General features: G+C 36.9%; 1 protein-coding gene across 2 annotated transcripts in view; it reads left to right on the plus strand.

Moving 5' to 3' along the window:
- NAA15 (N-alpha-acetyltransferase 15, NatA auxiliary subunit) overlaps positions 1-14,600 on the plus strand; it is a 41,516-nt gene extending 26,916 nt beyond the window's left edge. The window contains exons 13-21 of one of the 2 annotated variants that reach the window (XM_052815666.1): positions 1,096-1,224; positions 3,644-3,857; positions 5,039-5,232; positions 5,535-5,570; positions 7,397-7,505; positions 8,091-8,189; positions 8,932-9,075; positions 10,174-10,271; positions 13,152-14,600. In XM_052815666.1, coding sequence (XP_052671626.1) covers positions 1,096-1,224; positions 3,644-3,857; positions 5,039-5,232; positions 5,535-5,570; positions 7,397-7,505; positions 8,091-8,189; positions 8,932-9,075; positions 10,174-10,271; positions 13,152-13,352 — 1,224 coding nt within the window. In that variant the 3' untranslated portion in view covers positions 13,353-14,600. The remainder of the gene's footprint in view (positions 1-1,095; positions 1,225-3,643; positions 3,858-5,038; positions 5,233-5,534; positions 5,571-7,396; positions 7,506-8,090; positions 8,190-8,931; positions 9,076-10,173; positions 10,272-13,151) is intronic. The other variant, XM_052815675.1, reaches the window with a different exon arrangement.
- Positions 14,601-18,600: the final 4,000 nt, after the last annotated feature.

Consider the following 18,600-nt stretch of genomic DNA (forward strand, 5'->3'; position numbering starts at 1 on the left):
TGACCTCTCTCAATGCCTTAAGCAGCTTTAAGATGATGCCAAAAAAGCAAGCATACCAGTTGCCCAAAAATGAACTTTAAAAATATTCGATGATGTTGCTCTGTGTAATCTCTTTCATCTCCTTTTGATCTTATGTCTAGTGCTCAAATACAACCTTCTTAATTAAAAAACAATAATTAAAGTAGACCTAAATTAAGCATAATGAAAATGGAACTAACAATTTTTCTGATTTTTAGCTGCCTAAATCAGACTGGTTTGAAGACTGCCTTTCTCTCTAATTTGGGGTATTCTCCTTACCCTTCCATTTGAATATTATATCATTTTCCCAGCTTTGGCTCTTGGCTGATTTTTTAATAGCCTGGTTTTTCCAAGATCAGAGTAAAGTCAGAATGGCTGCATCCACCCCAAGTAGCTGACTTTGACATTAAGGTTGAAAGGCATATGATTAAGTCTTACAGATCTATGCAAGTATATATAAAACCAGATTTTAAATACAACTGCAATCTGCTTTTTTGAATCAGAAAGTGTCAAAGCTACCAGAATTCCTTTTGCTTTGCCACTGCTTTCTAGTACTGATCACATAACAAATAACCTATTGCTACTGCCAGTTACTATGCTTAGCTCAGTCAGTAGGTCTCTGGAAGACACAGATGGCATTTTTAGTTTAAAAAAAAAAAAATAAATCCTGCAGGTGTCAGTGTCATGCCACACGCTAGAACTTTTCTGCTGTTTTTCTTCAGGCTGCAATGTGTTACTTGTGCATACTATTAAAAACAATGAATGAATGTCTCTACTGTCTTAAAGATGAGGAACTGTCACAGTTAAATGGTCACTACCTGGCTATTCATTAAGTGTTTCTGACTTCCAGTAAGTGGAACATAGAGGATTTTTTTTTTTTTTTATTAATGAACAAAGCAAGTCCATCTTAACTGTGGCGTTTCTGAGTTTCAGGACTCCAGTTTTGAAATCTAGCATTCTTTTGATAGCCTCTTTATTTCTCCTTTTAATTAGAACCAGATAAAAGAAATGGCAGTTAACAAATTAAATGAGACCTTTTTTTTTTTTTTTTTTAAATAATGCTGTTTTTGCTTTTAGGAAGGAACCTCGGCAGTAGAGAACTTAAATGAAATGCAGTGTATGTGGTTTCAGACAGAATGTGCGCAAGCTTACAAAGCAATGAACAAATTTGGAGAAGCACTTAAGAAATGCCATGAAATTGAGAGAGTACGTATCTAGTTAAACTGCCTAGGTTGGAAAACACTAGCTTAAGTTTACTGTATTAACATGTTTCCTTTCTGAGCAGTAAGAGTATACTTCAAGTAGCTTCAGGAGAGATTTTGTTTCATGTTGGCTACTGGTGAGTTGACTAAATTACATTTCCTCCTAAAAATGCCATTGTAAACTGTGTATTATAAAGAAATTCCATAAAGTCATTTGAAGATCCAGGAAAGAACAGGAAACTCTCAGAAATAATTTTATTTTTGGCAGAGTACATAAAAACAGGTATTTGGGTACAAACCAAGAGTACGTGTACCTTAAGTCCAAAAAGAACTTGGCTAAGCTGACAAGCCCAGCACTAAAGGAAGGATGTCACCTTGGTTATTGTTAAGCCACTGTATTTTAGAGGGAGAGAATAAATGTAAAAAACTATCAAAAATATTAAATATCTTCTCCTTTAAAAAAAAAAAATATTAAGCTACAGTTTAAAAGAAGCTATTAGAAATATAAAGACTTCTTAAAGTAGAAATTGTATCCAAAAAGGGGGGTTACTTGCACATTAAATGCAGATCCATAGTAAGGCAAACAAAAAAATTTGAATGCACAACTTCTAAAAAAAATAAGTATGGGTGTGGGTTTTTTATTTTTTGAGCGCATTAGGGTCTAGAAAAAAGACTGGACAGCTGAGTGTGTAAATGCAGTGCTCAAAGAGGAGAACTTTAGTAGGAGGCTATGCTTCTTTGCAAATAGGCTTAAGGATATTTCAACGCTGATGCTTTTCTGCAGAGGGAACTAGTCTGTGGAATATTCTCAGATTAGAACAAATCAAAGGGATTCGCCAGGACCATATTCTGTTCACACAAATCTTTTAAATAAATTTGTGTGAAATCCTTTTAAAAGAATTTGTGTAAGAAACTACTAGTTTTGTAAATTGTCTTGGGTACCAGGAGAGGTCAGCAAATGGAAGAGCTGACTTAGGCCATCCTGAAAAACATTTCTAAGGAATTAAGTCACTATGTTTCATTTTTTTTATTGGATTAATTGATTGAAGGTGTAGTAAAGATCAGAATTAAGATAGACAAATATGTTGTATTCAGAAACCATCAACAAAGCATTTGTTGGAAAAAGCAGTGCCTCTTAAATCTTTTAGAGGTGCCAGTTGTGCTTAAGGCAGTCTAGTTGATAAAATCTGTTCTGGATTTCAGAAACACTTTTGATGTCATCCTTCACACCATGAAGGATCTAAACTGTCTCAGAAAAAGAAGGGAAGTTGATCTCATGGATTTAATAGCTGGTTCATGACTGGGAAAACAGAGTAGGAGCAAATAATCAGCTTTTAAAGAAAAGGAGTTTATCATGGAGATTACTAAGGCATCTGTCTAGGGTCTCCATTGTTTGATATATCAATAAATGAGCACAGAAGGTGTGAATAGTGCAAGGACACCACTTGCACTGTCTCAATTTAAATGATAAACTGGGGCACGAAACGTAATGTTCAACGGTGTAGGTGGTGAAGGAGGGACAAGAAGAATTCTTTGCCTGTGCATAAGTAGTAAAAGGTCTTACGTGAATTATTGCTGCTCAGGAAAGGAATCCTGGAATCATTATAGGCAGTGCTGCAAAAACTTCTGTGTTGGTGTGCAGCAGCAGTCAAAAGGACAGTGTTGGGAATTAAGTGACTAGAGAAGTAATAATTTTTTTCAGTTATATAAATCTGTTGTACTGTTTACATCTGAATATCACACCTCCTTAAAAATGTGCTAGTAAAATATGTGCCATGGAGTAACTTTGACATGAAGAGATTGCAGTTAGCTTGCCACGCTTAGTATTTTATCCTCAGCTTTGACAAGCAGCAACTGAGTTTAGCATGAAGTTGTATGAGATCATAAGTACGTGGAGAAGTTGAAGAGGGGAATGACTTTTCACTGCTTCTCAAACAAAAACAAGGGGATGTCAGGTGACAGTGAGGAAAGCAGATCTTGAACAAAAGGAAGTATTTTCTCACACCATGTGTGATTTAAGTGTGGAATTGATTGCCACAGTATTTAATGGAAGTCAAAATTATACTTTTGACTGAAAAAATTAGAGGAGTTCATAGCAGAAAAATTCTTCAAGTGCTGTTTCAATACAATGAATGTAGAACCTTTGTCCCTTAAACTGCAAATTGTCAGAGGGTAGTTACTATTAAGAGATTGTGAAATGGGTGTATTTTGGTTCTGACCTAAGATACCTTCTGTTCTTTTCACCACAACTTTATTTTTGGAGGGTTTTGTTAACTCGCGTTTCTAAAATCTAAAAGTTAGGGTGTATTTGTCAAACAGCAGGTTTTTACTAAATTACTCCTTTGCGGAGAGTGTATTAAAAAGTCAAGGTTAGTATCTGATTGCTAATACTTGCTAAATAACGTTATGTTATGTTGTGTTAGCATTTTGTAGAAATCACGGATGACCAGTTTGACTTTCACACTTACTGTATGAGGAAGATTACCCTTAGGTCTTATGTGGACTTGTTAAAACTAGAAGATGTACTTCGACAGCATCCATTCTACTTCAAAGCAGCACGAATTGCCATAGAGATCTATTTGAAACTTCATGATAATCCCTTAACAGATGAGAATAAAGAGCACGAGGCTGATACAGGTATTCAACCCTTAGGATTTATTAAATATGCAGTTTTGCTAATGAGTGGGTATTTTACAAAGATCCAGCATTCTTAGAGTTGTCAACTGTTGTCAACTGTAGTAGCCAAAAATAAGAGTTTTGTCACAACTCAAAGTAGGCAAATTGTAACTTGGCCTGCATGTAAAAGTAGATGTTCTACTGACAGTTAAACTGATACGTGTTTTTATTTCGGTTATTGTGAAACGATGGTTTATATTGTGTTGGTTGTAATTCTTAAGTAAAAACATATTTGTGTTATGAAATGGCTGAGAAAACATGGAATTCTCATGGTTGTTGGTCCATGAAATAACAGATTGAAGCAGGTGTGCTTGGTGGTAGCTTTTTCTAAGCATTTTATCAGTACGCAAAAATTTGACTAGGTAGCAACTTAAATTTTGTCACCTCTTGCTTCTGATGTAAAAATAATTTTTAAATCAATTCCCTCCCCCCCATCTCTGATTGGAGAGTAACTTAAGTGATTATGGCTTGGGGCACCTCAAGTGGTATGAATAGCGGCTATTGAATCCTTCAAGAGGAATTTGTCAAGTTCTAATATTTCTCATTTCAGTTCATTTATGTGGCTTCAGGTTCAAATTAAGACAAGTAGAAGTGTAATAGAATTTCTTTTATCCACTTTCTGATGTATTTTAAATTAATTCTCCATGCTTTAATTGGAGGGAAGAGAGGATCTGAATATGAATCAAATGTAAGATGTCTGTAGGGCATTAAAAGCAAAGCTGGAACTGACTATGCCAAAGTGCAACTATTTCACCTTATTTTTGTTAGAGCATTTAATTACTACGTTAAACATAACTTGTGTTGTGTAATGCCGAAGGAATAAATCAATGTGTATTGGTGTGTACTTCTACTCCTGGCACTGGATTTGTGGAGTCATGTAGTAATTACTTTGTCCCGCCTTCAGCATGTTATACTATTGTTCTAATTCCCATTGCCCTGATTTCACAATGGAATTTGTGAATTATGAAGCAGCAGTGTAGACTGTACAATAATCTATTGATACTAACTAAGCTTTTACAAAGGTAACAGTAGCATTACTGGTTAGTAGATACGGTTTAAAGAAGGTGATGGTGTCTGACAACTGATTGAGACTGTTAATATTAGACATCAACATTGTCTGGTTTTGCCCTTTGCGTGTGTAGCGAATATGTCTGACAAGGAGCTAAAGAAGCTACGAAATAAACAGAGAAGAGCGCAAAAGAAAGCACAGCTGGAGGAGGAGAAGAAGAATGCTGAGAAAGAGAAGCAACAAAGGAATCAGAAAAAGAAGAAAGATGATGATGATGAAGAAATCGGAGGACCGAAAGAAGAACTTATCCCTGAGAAATTGGCAAAGGTGCTTACTAATGTAATAATAAAGTCATAGAAATTTCTAGAAAAGTTACAGTGAGCATACATATAATTTGAAAGCCATTCAGATAACGTGTTTATTTTTTGTATGGCTTCTCTTCACAGGCGGCACTTTAAAAATAATTCTTTTCTAGGAATAGCTTGTTGGATATACTGTCAGTAATGTGGTGAAATCACAGCTTTTGTGCCTAGCTTTCAAAGGCAGCGATTGAACTAAGACATTTGCTACAGGTGGAATTATCTTCATGTGTGTATTGCACTAACTTGTTGATTATACCCTATTTCTAGTTGATCGGATGGAAGTCTTTCTATTCTGTATGTAAGGTGATTATCATTCACTCTTTATGTCCCATAATATTTTTTTATTTATTAAGCATAGACAATCTGTGAAACAGGAGACATTGAAACACTGAATGCTTTAACAGCATTTGTTTGCATTTGTTTTGAAGGGGGGAGGGGGAGGATAAAGAAGCTGTTTGGAAATAGGGGTAGACTGGACTGAGATGGATTTTGAGATCTGGATTAGGAACTGTAGAGATACATAAAGGGCAGGTGACCCAGAAGACTATTCTTGTGCTAAAAGTTGTACCTGTAAGGAGCAGGAAAACACTTGAAAAATGTGGGAAAAGATAATGAAAAAAAAATAGAGAGAGACTGGGAAAATTAATTTATAGTAATAGTAGTATAGTATCCAAGTACTGCTAGATACGGTATTTGGTATTTTCACATTACGCATAAAATTAGTATTATTGGTTCTGGAGGGCATGATATTTGAAAGCTGAGACAGTGAACTTCACTCTGTAGCCAGGAAGTAAGTGACTTAAACTTGACTAGTCATTTAAGAATATTGTTTGTATTCCTATTGTTTAGCTCACTGATTGCAAGAATCAGCACTTGTAATTGCAGTGCTAGTTAAGGTTGAAAAGGTCACAATGGCATGCATTGAAATTGAGTTGTGGAGTAGAGGGATGTCATGGGATATCCCAGGAAAATCTAGGCAGTCCCCAAGGTTATAGAGAATAGTTGCAGCTGTATAATGCATTCCTTTGGCAAATCTTCCCTAATTATATTCCAAATTTAATATCAGAATCATGATATAGGCACTTCCAAATTCAGTTAGTTCCTAGTGCCTGAAGACCATTTCTGACATAGCTGGTCACTTGCAAACAGCTTTCCTGAAACAGTTGCCCCTAGACTTCTTTGGATATGTTGCTTTGGCCTTAAAGGCATGGCTTTGTAATCTGTTCTATTATAGGTTCCAGATAGTTTAAGTGCACGATTGTGACTGATGAATGCAAACTCATAACAGCACATATAAATGATGCAGTTTTTTAATGAAAACTGCTGTAGTATATGGTTAGCAGGAACTCCATAAGGTGTCCATCATTGTCCTCAACTCAGTTTTTTGCAATGAAGCATATTGCTTCAACATTACTAAATTGTTATTGGTAGACAACATTTAAATTTTGTATCTGATTCTTAGAGCGTAGCTTATATTCATAAAAATGTAAATATCAAGGACAACCGACAGTTCTTGTTTGAATTCTCTTAACCTCTAGATGCAAGAGATCTGTCTGCAAAGAATCCTTGCACAGAATTAATTTGTGTTAAAGCTGTCCATTTACTGCATTACGCTAGTTAAGACCAGGAGACGATGATCAATATCTAGTTAGTTCAGGCTTGCTGTTAGTATCTTGGCTGGGAACGTCGCCGTGACCTGGCAGCTTTCAGGAACCTGTCTGAAGCTCACATGAACCGACTCTGTCATGGGCATAAAGTCGTTGTTTACCAACATCTCAGGCCCGTGTGTGTAGATTGGCATGGGGAGCCATACTGCCCATTACAATGCAGGTTGAGCTGCAGCTGTGTTGACTACTGATGTATGATAGAACGCAAAGACTTGTATCTCTATAGGAAAATGTGATTTGTAACTGTCACAAAGCAATTTTTTAGACTTGTCAGTCTGTGTTTAGACCCTAATATTGAGTGAAAGATGCAAAATGTGTAACAGAAGAGGTTCTAAGCATCTCCTTATGCATTGCCTTATGAGAGTAACTCACTGATGTGACTCAGAAATAGCTAATTCTGTTGTAGAGTTACTAGGTTTAAACTTTGTGTCTTAGTTGTGTGTCACTTCCTTGAATCTGTAGGTTGAAGCACCTTTGGAAGAAGCCATTAAATTTTTAACACCCCTGAAGAATTTAGTGAAGAACAAAATAGAGACGCATCTTTTTGCCTTCGAGATTTATTTTCGAAAAGGTAGGCGAGACAACTAATGAAAGCAAGCAATTTGCGGTTCATAAAGATGTATATTAGAATTTAAGCAAAAATTATTGATGAGGTGGGAAGAGTCAGTCCCTTTTGACACACACAACTTTTCAGTGGACCAACACCTGAGCCATGAGCAGTCTGTGAAAAACCAAAGTTTGAACATTCGGTGATTATCCACTTTCTTTGCTGTGTTTAAATCTACAAGCAATGAGACTGTAGTTAATTCTCCCAGCTTGCGTTTGCCCTAGTTATTTGTAGTACAGAACTACACGCTGTAAAGAATTGGTTTACAGTTGCTAATGAGAACTGTTTTTTTGAAACACTAGACTTTTGAATTCTTGTATTGGTTAAATATTATGCTTTAAGAACTTATTATGTTCATATTTACTTATTAGTTTAAAAGGCTTAATTCACTGGTTAAATAAATGCATGTTAGAAAAAATGGCTGTTGCAGTACACTCAGCTTTAGTTTCTTCTGATCATTCTAATTTCAGACACTTAATACTCCTGCAACATAATGCAGTGAGTTCCAATAACAGGTTTTTGAACATTTGTCAACACTTTCTTTTCCAGAGAAGTTCCTTCTGATGCTTCAGTCTGTGAAGAGAGCCTTTGCTATTGATTCCAGTCATCCTTGGCTTCATGAGTGTATGATTCATCTCTTCAGCAGTGGTATGTATCAGTTTGATATGCCTTCATCTGTATGTTCCAGTTGATGCCTAACCCGCATAGTCATTGATTTTTTTAGTTTATACACTGTTAGCACAATTAATTCAAAATATTTAATACACGTATTAGAAAGCTTTTTAAACAACTGATTCATGCTAAAATTAAGTATGTTTATTATGACTGCAGCTGGATTTAGTAATTATTCCAATAACTATTAGTAAGTCTTTTTAATACTGTGAGTAGTATGGTGAACCCCTGAAAGAGTGAGTGAGTGAAGAAATGGGAACTACAGAGTGGGGCATCTGGCTTTTCTGCAGGCAGTCTGTGTCGGCATGCTGGGAGAAGTCGTAGAATTCTGTCCTTTTTGTTAGAAGGTTGGAAGGATTCTCTCCCTTCCCTTGCCCCAAAGGTCATCCTTCCTGTTGATGGCTACAGAGTAGATACACTTAAGAACAGACTTGTATGACTTCAGTCTTTGAGCCTAATAGATTTTAATCAGTAAGGGGGAGAGTGTATTTGAGTAAAAAGGCTTTGGCTTTTTTTAAGCATCAGAAAACTTGTCACAGTTAAGCTTTTTTCAACCAGATCCAGTTAATTACCTTTTTGAATTTCATGCATCTTCCTTTGAGATTTTCAATTATGTTAATAATGTAAACATGACAAATATTAAAATAAATGCATAAAGTAGATTTTACTGGGATTACCTGTGCTTACCTCAATTAACTTCTTTTTTCCAATTCAACAGTATCTGAAAGTAAGGATCTGCCCGATGCAGTTAGAACAGTGTTAAACCAAGAAATGAATCGGCTTTTTGGAGCAACTAATCCAAAGAACTTCAATGAAGCTTTCCTTAAAAAGAACTATGACTCACTACCACATAGGTTATCAGGTATTTTGCCTTTATTCTTTTTCTGCCCTGCTTCTGTAATTTCTGTGCTTATGTAGCAGTGCCATCTCAGTATTGGCACCAGTGATGTAAAAAAATCACTCTTTCCATCAGGAATTCTTTTCTTCTCTCAGTTTGTGTTTTTGTGACAACATAACCACCAGGTTGTCTGTGGCTTTCTTTAATTTTTTCTGTGTTGCTAAAATACAGATTTTTTTTGGACCTCTCTGCCCTGTTTTCATTTCTGATGCATGTTGAATGTATCATAAGACTGTAACGGTATTTAATGCATCTGTGAAATAGTTCGTATGAGCTATGGTATGTGAAGTAGTATTTCCGAGTTGCAAAGGTTTTTTGATACATGTATTTGAAGAGACTGACTGCTGAGAGAAATGTGCCGAGTGCTCAGCAAGCCAGGTAGTGCCCAGAACTATTGGTATGCCTAACAAGAGGATCTTAGATGGTGCTGGTTGCCTCTTACAAAAGGCTATCGGTGTCAATAGTGACCATGTATTACAGCAGGTACCACATGAGGAACAGAATATAAACCACGCAGGGGAGCAGCATTATTGTTGTGGCTCAGTCTGGGCTCAGACCTGACCACAAAAAGCAGTGAGTTACTCTTGCATCTTTTCTGGCATCAAGTCGCTGCAACTACATCTGTGCCGTGGGACTTGGAACTGTGTCCCGGTTGAGTCCTGACACCGTATTATAAGAGCTCTGTGTCCACGTCTCTTCTGTGCCCCAGTTTCTGTGTGAAGGAGATGTGAGCAGTGGTGCTGGAGGGAACTGTAGTGTGTTGCAGCAGGTCTGATTTGTTATCTTCACTACCTGGGATTCCACAGTACACTGCAAAATGCTGCTACCCTGCAGTATAGACAATGCCTGTTTGTTTTAATGCTTTGTCTACCATTGAATAGTTGACTTAAAGCTACCCTTCTACTTGCTCAGGTGTCAAGTTTTAATGCTCCAAGTGGTTCCGTTTTGAACTACTACTGTAGAGTTCAGTACGCCCTCTTAGTCGTCTTATCTCTTTTTTGTTTGTATATAGACGTTTTTGGTCATCCACTGGGTGATGAAAGCTTATTTTTCTTCCTGTAGCTGCCAAAATGATGTACTATTTAGATCCTTCCAGTCAGAAAAGGGCAGTGGAGCTGGCAATGACCCTGGATGAATGCCTCATTAACAGAAATCTTCAGGTAACAGATATTTATAAATCGTAAACAACTTCTGATATATCTATGGAAGCTTTATGCAAATTAGGAGGTAAGAGGAAGCTGAAATGACTGCTGTGCCTTATGGTAAGGAGGTTGGGTTGTCATGTGAGAGAAAGGGGTATCACGTTCATCTGAACCAAAATGTTTAATGTCCTTTTTGCACATTTAAATTAATTTAGTTTTGTCATAATATGAAAATAGATAGCTAGCAGCAGAAACCATGTGATTGCCACAGGTAATGGGAAAGCTTATTAAACACAAGAGAATTCACATGGCAAAAGATGCTAAAGCTCCCCAATGAGAAAAGATTGTAGCCTGTCCAAGCTTTAGCTGTTACACAGGCAACATTCATAGGAAAAAGATTGACTTAAGAGTGGCTCAAACTCTGTGAAGGCTTTCAATATTCATCCCCCTGCAAGCCATGTGAATTACCTTAGTTTTAATAAAAGGTGCATATGCACGTTTTGGCCTTAGTATGTAGTTAAGTAAAAAGCTTATAAAATTTTGAAACTCTGCGCCATTCTGGTGGTCATGGAATAATGTCCCTGTGCCACTGCCTCCATGCCCCTTTCCCTGCTCCTCCACCTTCATCAGGGAAAGCTCTCAGTTCTGACTTGCAATTCAAAGTATTCGAGAGAAGATAATTTTTTTTTTAGTATCTTTTCTTATGTTTCTTATAAAGAATTAATAAACATGTTTTTTTCTTCCTATGACCACACACTGGCAGAACCTTACCTGACAAAGCAGAGAATTAATAAAATGTCCTTTCTTTTTTGTAGTCTTTTCTAAACTATTTCTGTATCCCAGTCAAATCATCATCTTTGGCATCACTGTGAGTGTGTCCAGCACATTTAATTAAGTATTCGAGAGATTCCTTGGCAGGCTGTGCAAACTTCAGGACATTTTGTCTCTCAGTTCCCCTGGCACTTCATTTCTTTATTATGCTCTTTATGTCTGGGGACTCAAGAATTTTTTAGATCTAGTGCAAGTAAAATTGGTGAACTTTCTAGTAAAATTATTCTTTTGTGGGCAAAAATCAGCATTTTCCAAAACACATCCCTTTGGATAAATACTGGGTTCAACAGAACTTTAATTGTGAAGGATTTTAAATTCACAACTAAATTTTTGAACAAAACAAAGGGGAAAAAGAGATAGGAAAAGACAATTTGCCATGATTTATGAACTTGCTTAGGATGTTAAAGATTCAGATCCTTTTTCTAGCTGTGATCTCGTTATGGGACACAAACTCATGTCTTTTATATCCTAAGTACATATTTAGCAGTTTTCATAAACTGTTTTCTTGTTTGGGGTTTTTTTTTGTATGTTTGAGCAGTCTCAAAGAGCTTAAGATAGATTATCAATAGGTTTAGAAAACAAAAATTAAATTGCCTTCAACATCATTCTTTTTGCCTCATAGCTGTGGTTTTTGCCTGAGAGTAGGATTCTGGGAATTGAACTGGGGAAAGATTAAAATGTAACCAAAAATGCTTGATTGTTTTAGAGGTGTTAACTTGGTAGGACTACGAGAAGCACTTATTGACTCAGCAGTGTATAAAGGTGATATACACAGCATTGTGATAAAACTGAAAAAGTTCAATTTAAGCATTCTTGGTGCCAACATAAAGTAAGAGTTGGAGTTCTACTGAAATTTAGATGGGAAATCGGAAGTGCCCTAAAAGAATGAGAATCTGAAGGAGTCTAGGCATTCATTGAAAGGCATTCTCATGTGCAAAGAGATCCAATTTATTACATTTCATTTTAGTAAAGACCAGCTGTCTCAGGGCACATTTGCAGGCATAAATCTAGATATATTTGACCTTCTGTGGATGCCAGTGTCGCAAAGAGCAAATGTGAGGAAAAGGGGTTGTTGAAGAGAACTTCATAACCCCATAGTAGGAGGACACAGCAGTTAATCTCAATACACAGAACAAATAAAAGCTATAGTAAATGTCAGAGGAGTGGAAAAAGACTAGCTCACTATGCTAATGCTAGCATACACGACATAGACTGACATTAAATGCTGCTGGGCTTTAGTGAAGCTCAGTAGGTTGGTTTCTTGTGTTTGGAATGCAAGTTGGGAAAAAAAAAAACAGGAAATCTCCTTTTTCTTTTCTAAATCATGAACAAAAATGGGTGTGAAACTGCAGATATATCTGAAGGATGTGATAATATCTGGGTAATTTGGTTTGATTCACTAGTTACAGACACTTCAGTAAGTCACATATCCTTAAATATACATATCCTTAAATGTAAAAATCGGGTTTTTCCCCTACTAGAAATGTTTTCACATCTAATTATGGTTATTCAGCTGATGCTATTTTTACATGTTAATTATATTCCACAATTCTTCCAATTCTATCTGAAAGCACATTCACAAAACTCATTATTAGGAAATTTAGTATATATTCGGGATTCATTGTTTTTATTTGCGGACACTGAAATTCAAATGCATGTTATGTATTGCTGAAATGTTCAGTGTATCCCAAGATGGGGGCGGTGGGGTGCAGGCATCACAAACCCAAAAAACACATTTAGTTGCAAGTAAGCCTGGTTCTTGGTTGCCAACTAGTAAGGATCAATTTTTTTTTTAGGCAAGTAAGGAATGGGACAAATTAGTATTCTCATTTTCAGTCAAGATTTCTAGCTGTTTTTTAAATCCCTTTTTAAACTGCATTATTTGGGATCAGACTACACTGGTATTTCATGCTGTGTCTAGTTAAAAAAAAAGTCATTTGGTATTGATAGAAACCTGAAAACAATACTTGGAGTTTGTTTTCTTTGTAGTATTGTATTTCTGGTTTGTGAGTGTTCAGATGAATGTCTAAGAAACCATAACACTTCTTTATTTTTCTCTTTAATTAGACTTGTATGGAGGTATTAGAAGCTTTATGTGATGGTAGCCTTGGAGACTGTAAAGAAGCATCTGAAACTTACAGAGCAAATTGTCATAAGCTTTTCCCTTATGCTTTGGCTTTCATGCCCCCTGGCTATGAAGAGGATATGAAGATTACAGTTAATGGAGATAGTTCTGCAGAACCTGAAGAACTGGCCAATGAAATATGAACAACTTTATTGGAAAAAAATGACATTGGACCATATCTGGTGTATAATATTTTTGTCACGCACCTGCTGAATTGTTCTAACTTACACAGAGAACAGAAGGAAAAAAAATGTTGCCTTCAAATAGTTTTACTTTTTTTTTATCCTGCTGACAAAGTATATATATAAAATATCTAACATATTACTGGATATAGGTTGTTCGGTTTCTTAAAAATTAAAAGCTGCTAAAATTGAAGAAAAAAAACCCTTCTCCTTACCTACCTACCCATGTTTTTAAACTAATTTATATGAAATCTGGAGGTGTATAGCCCTCAGAGCAGGTGTGTGGCAGAAATATTACTTTAAATTTGTCTTGTGAGATTACTGTTATCTCAGACAGCAAAAATGCTGTTTTAGCACTGGATTCTTTCACTGAGCACAAAGAGTTGATGGGGCTTTAGCATCCGACTGATTTTGATACGGGGATGATTCTGTCCATAGGAAGTATGCAATGTGAATCAGAATATACAGAGAAACTTGCAACATATGTGTTATGTTGTGGATGCTGGGACATACAGATATCAAGCAGAATTAAGAAACATAGTGTGTTCAATAAGCTTGTTGTGTCTCTGAAATTCACTGTACACGATCAGTTTGGTGTTCTTGCACCACAGTTTTTAACTGAAGGAACCAGTTAAAACTATTTCTCTCTTTGAATTAAACTTGGGGGTTGGGGTGGGGAGAATCAACATTGCTGTTCTTGAGATGAACCTATCAGCATAGGTTGGCCAAACTTTTTAAAACTGTAATGCAAGAACCAAATAAAATTATGCACTGTGATGTGGCACCAACTAATTAGAAAGATAGCATGCATTTTTCACATAGAGTGAAAACAAAATGAGAACATACTATGGCTTGAAGTTGCAAAGAGGAGAACTCCTGACTACCATTTTGACTGATCAAGAGACTAATAGTTTAAAACCTCAGCAGGCCTTGTTCACGTTATGCAGAAAAAAAAAAAAGTGCTGCAGTTTAGATACCTCTGGAACTTTTCCACAGTGTCACAGGTTTGTAATACTTGAAGCCCTACATTTCTAAGAATATATTTCTTGCTCAGTTGTTTCAGGCAAGCCCAAGACTTTGTAACTTTTAAGGGGCCCAAGATTTTTTTTCAATAACAGACCAGCTTCTTATTCCTGCAGTTACAGATGTAATTTCCTTTGTCAAACATAAGGTACCAAATATAATGCAATAAAACGTTTTGAAAAACAATTGTGTGAATATTTAAACCAATCTCTGTTGTACTTTGCAAATGAATGGGTTCGCTAGAGTGCAGCTCAGGGTTGGCTTACTGTGCTGTCCAGTTACGCTGATAATGTCACTGCTCATGGGTGGTTGTTGAGTATAAAGCGCAAATGCATTATATGTAAATACTGAATGTCTGGGAAGTCCTATAACACAGAATGCTTTACTACTTGGCTTTTAAGTTCCACCAGTGTTATGCTGAATTTTATTTTCCAAGTCAAGCTTCCGTCTACAAGTCTACTGTGTTAATAATATAGATAAGTGCTCAATTTTTTTTTTTTATAGGCTCATATAAAACAGAGCAGAAAATAAAACTACAGCTTATAAAGTGAGTGCCTTCTTTGCTGCAGGAGTTCAGTTACAGAGTATCTGTTGTGTGGATACACAGCCTTCCTCTTCCACTTTATGGAATTCAGTGATTGACACATACAGTTAAGAAATCAAGGAAGACTTATTGGGGTTTGTAGTTTTCTAACTGTCAGAAGAACAGGTTTTTGTTTCTTGTATATTCAGCACCACTTTCTTTTCATGGTTAGGCTATCCTTGTGTATGTTCGCAGTGTAGTTCATGTTGGAAATGTAAGTTGTATTGCTATATTTGTATATTTAATCTGCTGGGCTTTTAGGGACTAGAATACCTGTAGAGCCTTTAATTGACTGGTATTTATGTCTAGATCTCAGTCTTTTCTGCAGCCTGAGATACTTGGACTGCATGTCTTCTGCAACTACTGAAGATGGTTCAATCTTGCCTACACAACCTATGAGCTTTTGGCCTTGCCTCTGAGTATTGCTGCCGTTTTCTTGGCTTCTGATGCTTAGCTGGAGGCAGATGAGTGCTCACTCTTTTTAACAGATTGTGAATTGCATCAAGCAATTTTTTTTTTTTTTGAAATTCTGTTTTTTGGGTGCTGCCTATAAATGGGATTATTTCCTTTTTCACTGCCTGTTTTTGTGTTGAAATAGATGAACTAAAAGCAAGAAATTACTTGTTATCTTTCATTATGCAAGTGGGAAAGGATATTTCTGTGGGCCTTCCAGAAGCCTCCATCTACACATCTATTGCGATTTCCCCAAAGACACTTCTTCATAACCTTGCTGAAGGGCATCCATAGTGCTTCAGAGATGATGCTTTTGGATGGAAGAGGTTCCTCATCCTCCTCCAGAAGACTGCAGTCCCAGGAAATGAAACTAAGTCAAGAGTTTACCTGAAGAAGAAGGTTCTTTAATTGGCAAAGAAATTGCTATTCCTTCCATCTTCGCATCGCTCCTGTTAGATGCAATGCTAACTTCTGAGGAAGAGTTTTTAAGAGCTGGAAATGAAGTTACAATCCAATGCAATGAGAGTCTTGCAAAGTACTAGCACAGAGTGCCATGCTACAGTGAAAACTTTACTTTGCATGCTGAGATCCAAAACGGTAATCATTGGTGCTTGGCTGCCAATGCAGGTGAGCAGGGATTGCAGTCATGGTCAGAGTGACCTAGAACGTTGGCTTACTAATGCCATGATTTGGTCTTCATGATTTTCACTGGAAAAAGATGTTTTCACCATCAGTGGAGCTGCTGGTGATGACATATGCTGTGGATATCTTTCCTGGGGGAAAAAAAAAGTTCAAACAACAGATTTTCCCTAGATAGAGACTGTAGATGGTGCAAATGCACATTGCATGAAGCAGTGCCAGAGTCAGAAGTGGACTTAAATTGTAAGTAACTGAAAGTGGTTGTTTGCCCCAAGATGATAGGTGAGGTACTCGCTTTTTCCATTTGGAGACCAGGGCGTTCAGATACGTGGTATGTGTGAACAAACAGGTAAAATAGTCTCAAAATGATCTCTTCAGTAACTCACTTTATGTCTTTGCATCTTAAATGCCTTAAAAGCCTCTATATTCTTCTACAGTTACGGTTTTTTTCAGTAGAGGTCTTAATACTTCCATGTTCACAGGGGAGGAATCGTGTCCTGATGTGTGGTGTGTCACCAAGAACACAGAAGGAAGTTTGTTGCTCAGTTTTTCTCCTAGCGTAAGGAGAAAATTCCAAGTTTCCCAGGGAGCTCTCTAGGGCTAGAGGAGGTAGGTGTAATTAATCTATGAAATCTTCCTTAAGTGTTTGCTTTGGTTTGTTTTTCCAGGTCTGGAGGTGCTCCAGCTGTACAGTAGACCCTGGAAGTTGTGTAGCATCTTACTCTTTGGCCAGATTGAATTGTCAGTGTCTTCATAGGGCGAGATCAGTATCATGTGAGCAAGTTCAAATAAGAAAACTTAAGGTCTTTGTCTAACAGGATGCCTTTGAGGGTTCGAGCAATGGTGCCATTGTTCCTGCAGGGCTAGCACCCCATACACCATGGTTGTGCTTTGAACGTGTGCCACTAATGCTAAAAAAACCACTTGATAACGATAATCCAGCGCAATATGCCTGAATTAAAATGATTTTATTTTTCCCTTTTCATGATCGCTTTAAATGTTTCTGTAAGTGTTCTGTACTGGGTAGCTAGCTAGCTTTGAAATCTTTCCCCCTAAGAAAGTTTGCTCTAAAAATGCAGTTTGTACCTAAGTGGTAATGTAAAATAGCTCAAACTGTGTGGAAGTAAGTTACACTTGTCTGATGACATACTGCTTTGGAATTCTGTGGAGGAAAATGATGCAAATGTAGTATAATTAGATCAGTAAGGAATCGAGCAGTCTATAAGCTCATGAATGAAAGTTAAAAGTTCCAGATGGAAGAAAGTGGTTGCCGAGCTTGTGGAAAGGCTCTTGCTTCCAGGAGTGTTCCAGTTGTGAACTGTTCTTGGATGTGGTAAGGAGCAAAGGGCGTATTCTTTTACAAAACTCATGGTCATGTTGTCATGATCACGTTTCCTGAAAATTAAAGCTGCAGTCTACGAACACCAGTTTTAATGCCTGTTTTGGGCGAGACTTTTCTTCCCAAGAGCAATACAGCCAGCAGTGAGAATGGCAAGGAGCAACTGATAGAGCAGCTCGGCAAAAGCAGACTGAAGCGAGTTATAAGGAGGTGGTGTAATAGAAATTCCATTTTAGATTAAGTATAAAATAGCCTTTTTATTACTAGAAAGATTACTGAAGCTGTAAATACTATAAATGCAGTCTTCCCATGCCAAGGAAGCTGTAAATGTGTATTACTTTTAGAGTGGTACAAGCAAATAGTAGTATGTTCACAAAGATTCTAGCTTTGTATGTTGGTCTTCAAGTAAATCGTGGCAGAAAACTCAGAGGACAAAGATTGTCCAGTTTACAAGGGACCATATCAAAGGGTTTGTAAAAATATTGCAAGAGAAATATTACTAGAAAATCCAAAGCATCTTAGAATAGTTTTCCTAAGATGTTTGTTGTTTTAATTGAAAATGTTACATCTGCTAACTGTTCATAACAAAAGACAAAAAGTACTTTTACAAAATATTTCTGCCTGGCACTGCCCATTCAATATCTACCTCTACTAGTCCTAGTCTAGTTCAGCTACTGCATAATTTTAGCCATTTAGCATTTAACAGATGAAAGTGTCATTTACCTGGTTGGTGAACAAATGTATGATGATGGATAACGTTTAGTTTTTAACTGTAATGCAATAAACCACAAATTTAGTGAAAGTCCTGTTGTTGGTTCAGTGCAGCAGCATATTTATTGCTTCATTGCTGATCCATTCAGAAAATCTTAATTATAAACTCCACCAAGTTACTTGCAATTGTACTGGGATTTGCTTTCCCTTCCAGCCTTCCTAACTGGTTAATAATGTTGTACTGTGTTTTTACGCTCTTCTCTGGTGGTAGCAAATATCAAAACTGGCAGGAAGTCAATCAATGAATAAAAATGCTGAGTTCTGTTTGTAAATGAGTACTAGTGTTTCCTTGTAGGGTTCAGCATCCTCCTTAGATGCCTACCAGCTTTGTAATAAACGATCTCTTGACTAGTTCCCTTAATTCCCCATTGTCTCCTCCCATGCCGACGGGTTGTAAATTG

This window comes from Harpia harpyja, chromosome 2 (genome assembly GCF_026419915.1).
Source record: "Harpia harpyja isolate bHarHar1 chromosome 2, bHarHar1 primary haplotype, whole genome shotgun sequence".
In the NCBI taxonomy this organism is placed as follows: domain Eukaryota; kingdom Metazoa; phylum Chordata; class Aves; order Accipitriformes; family Accipitridae; genus Harpia; species Harpia harpyja.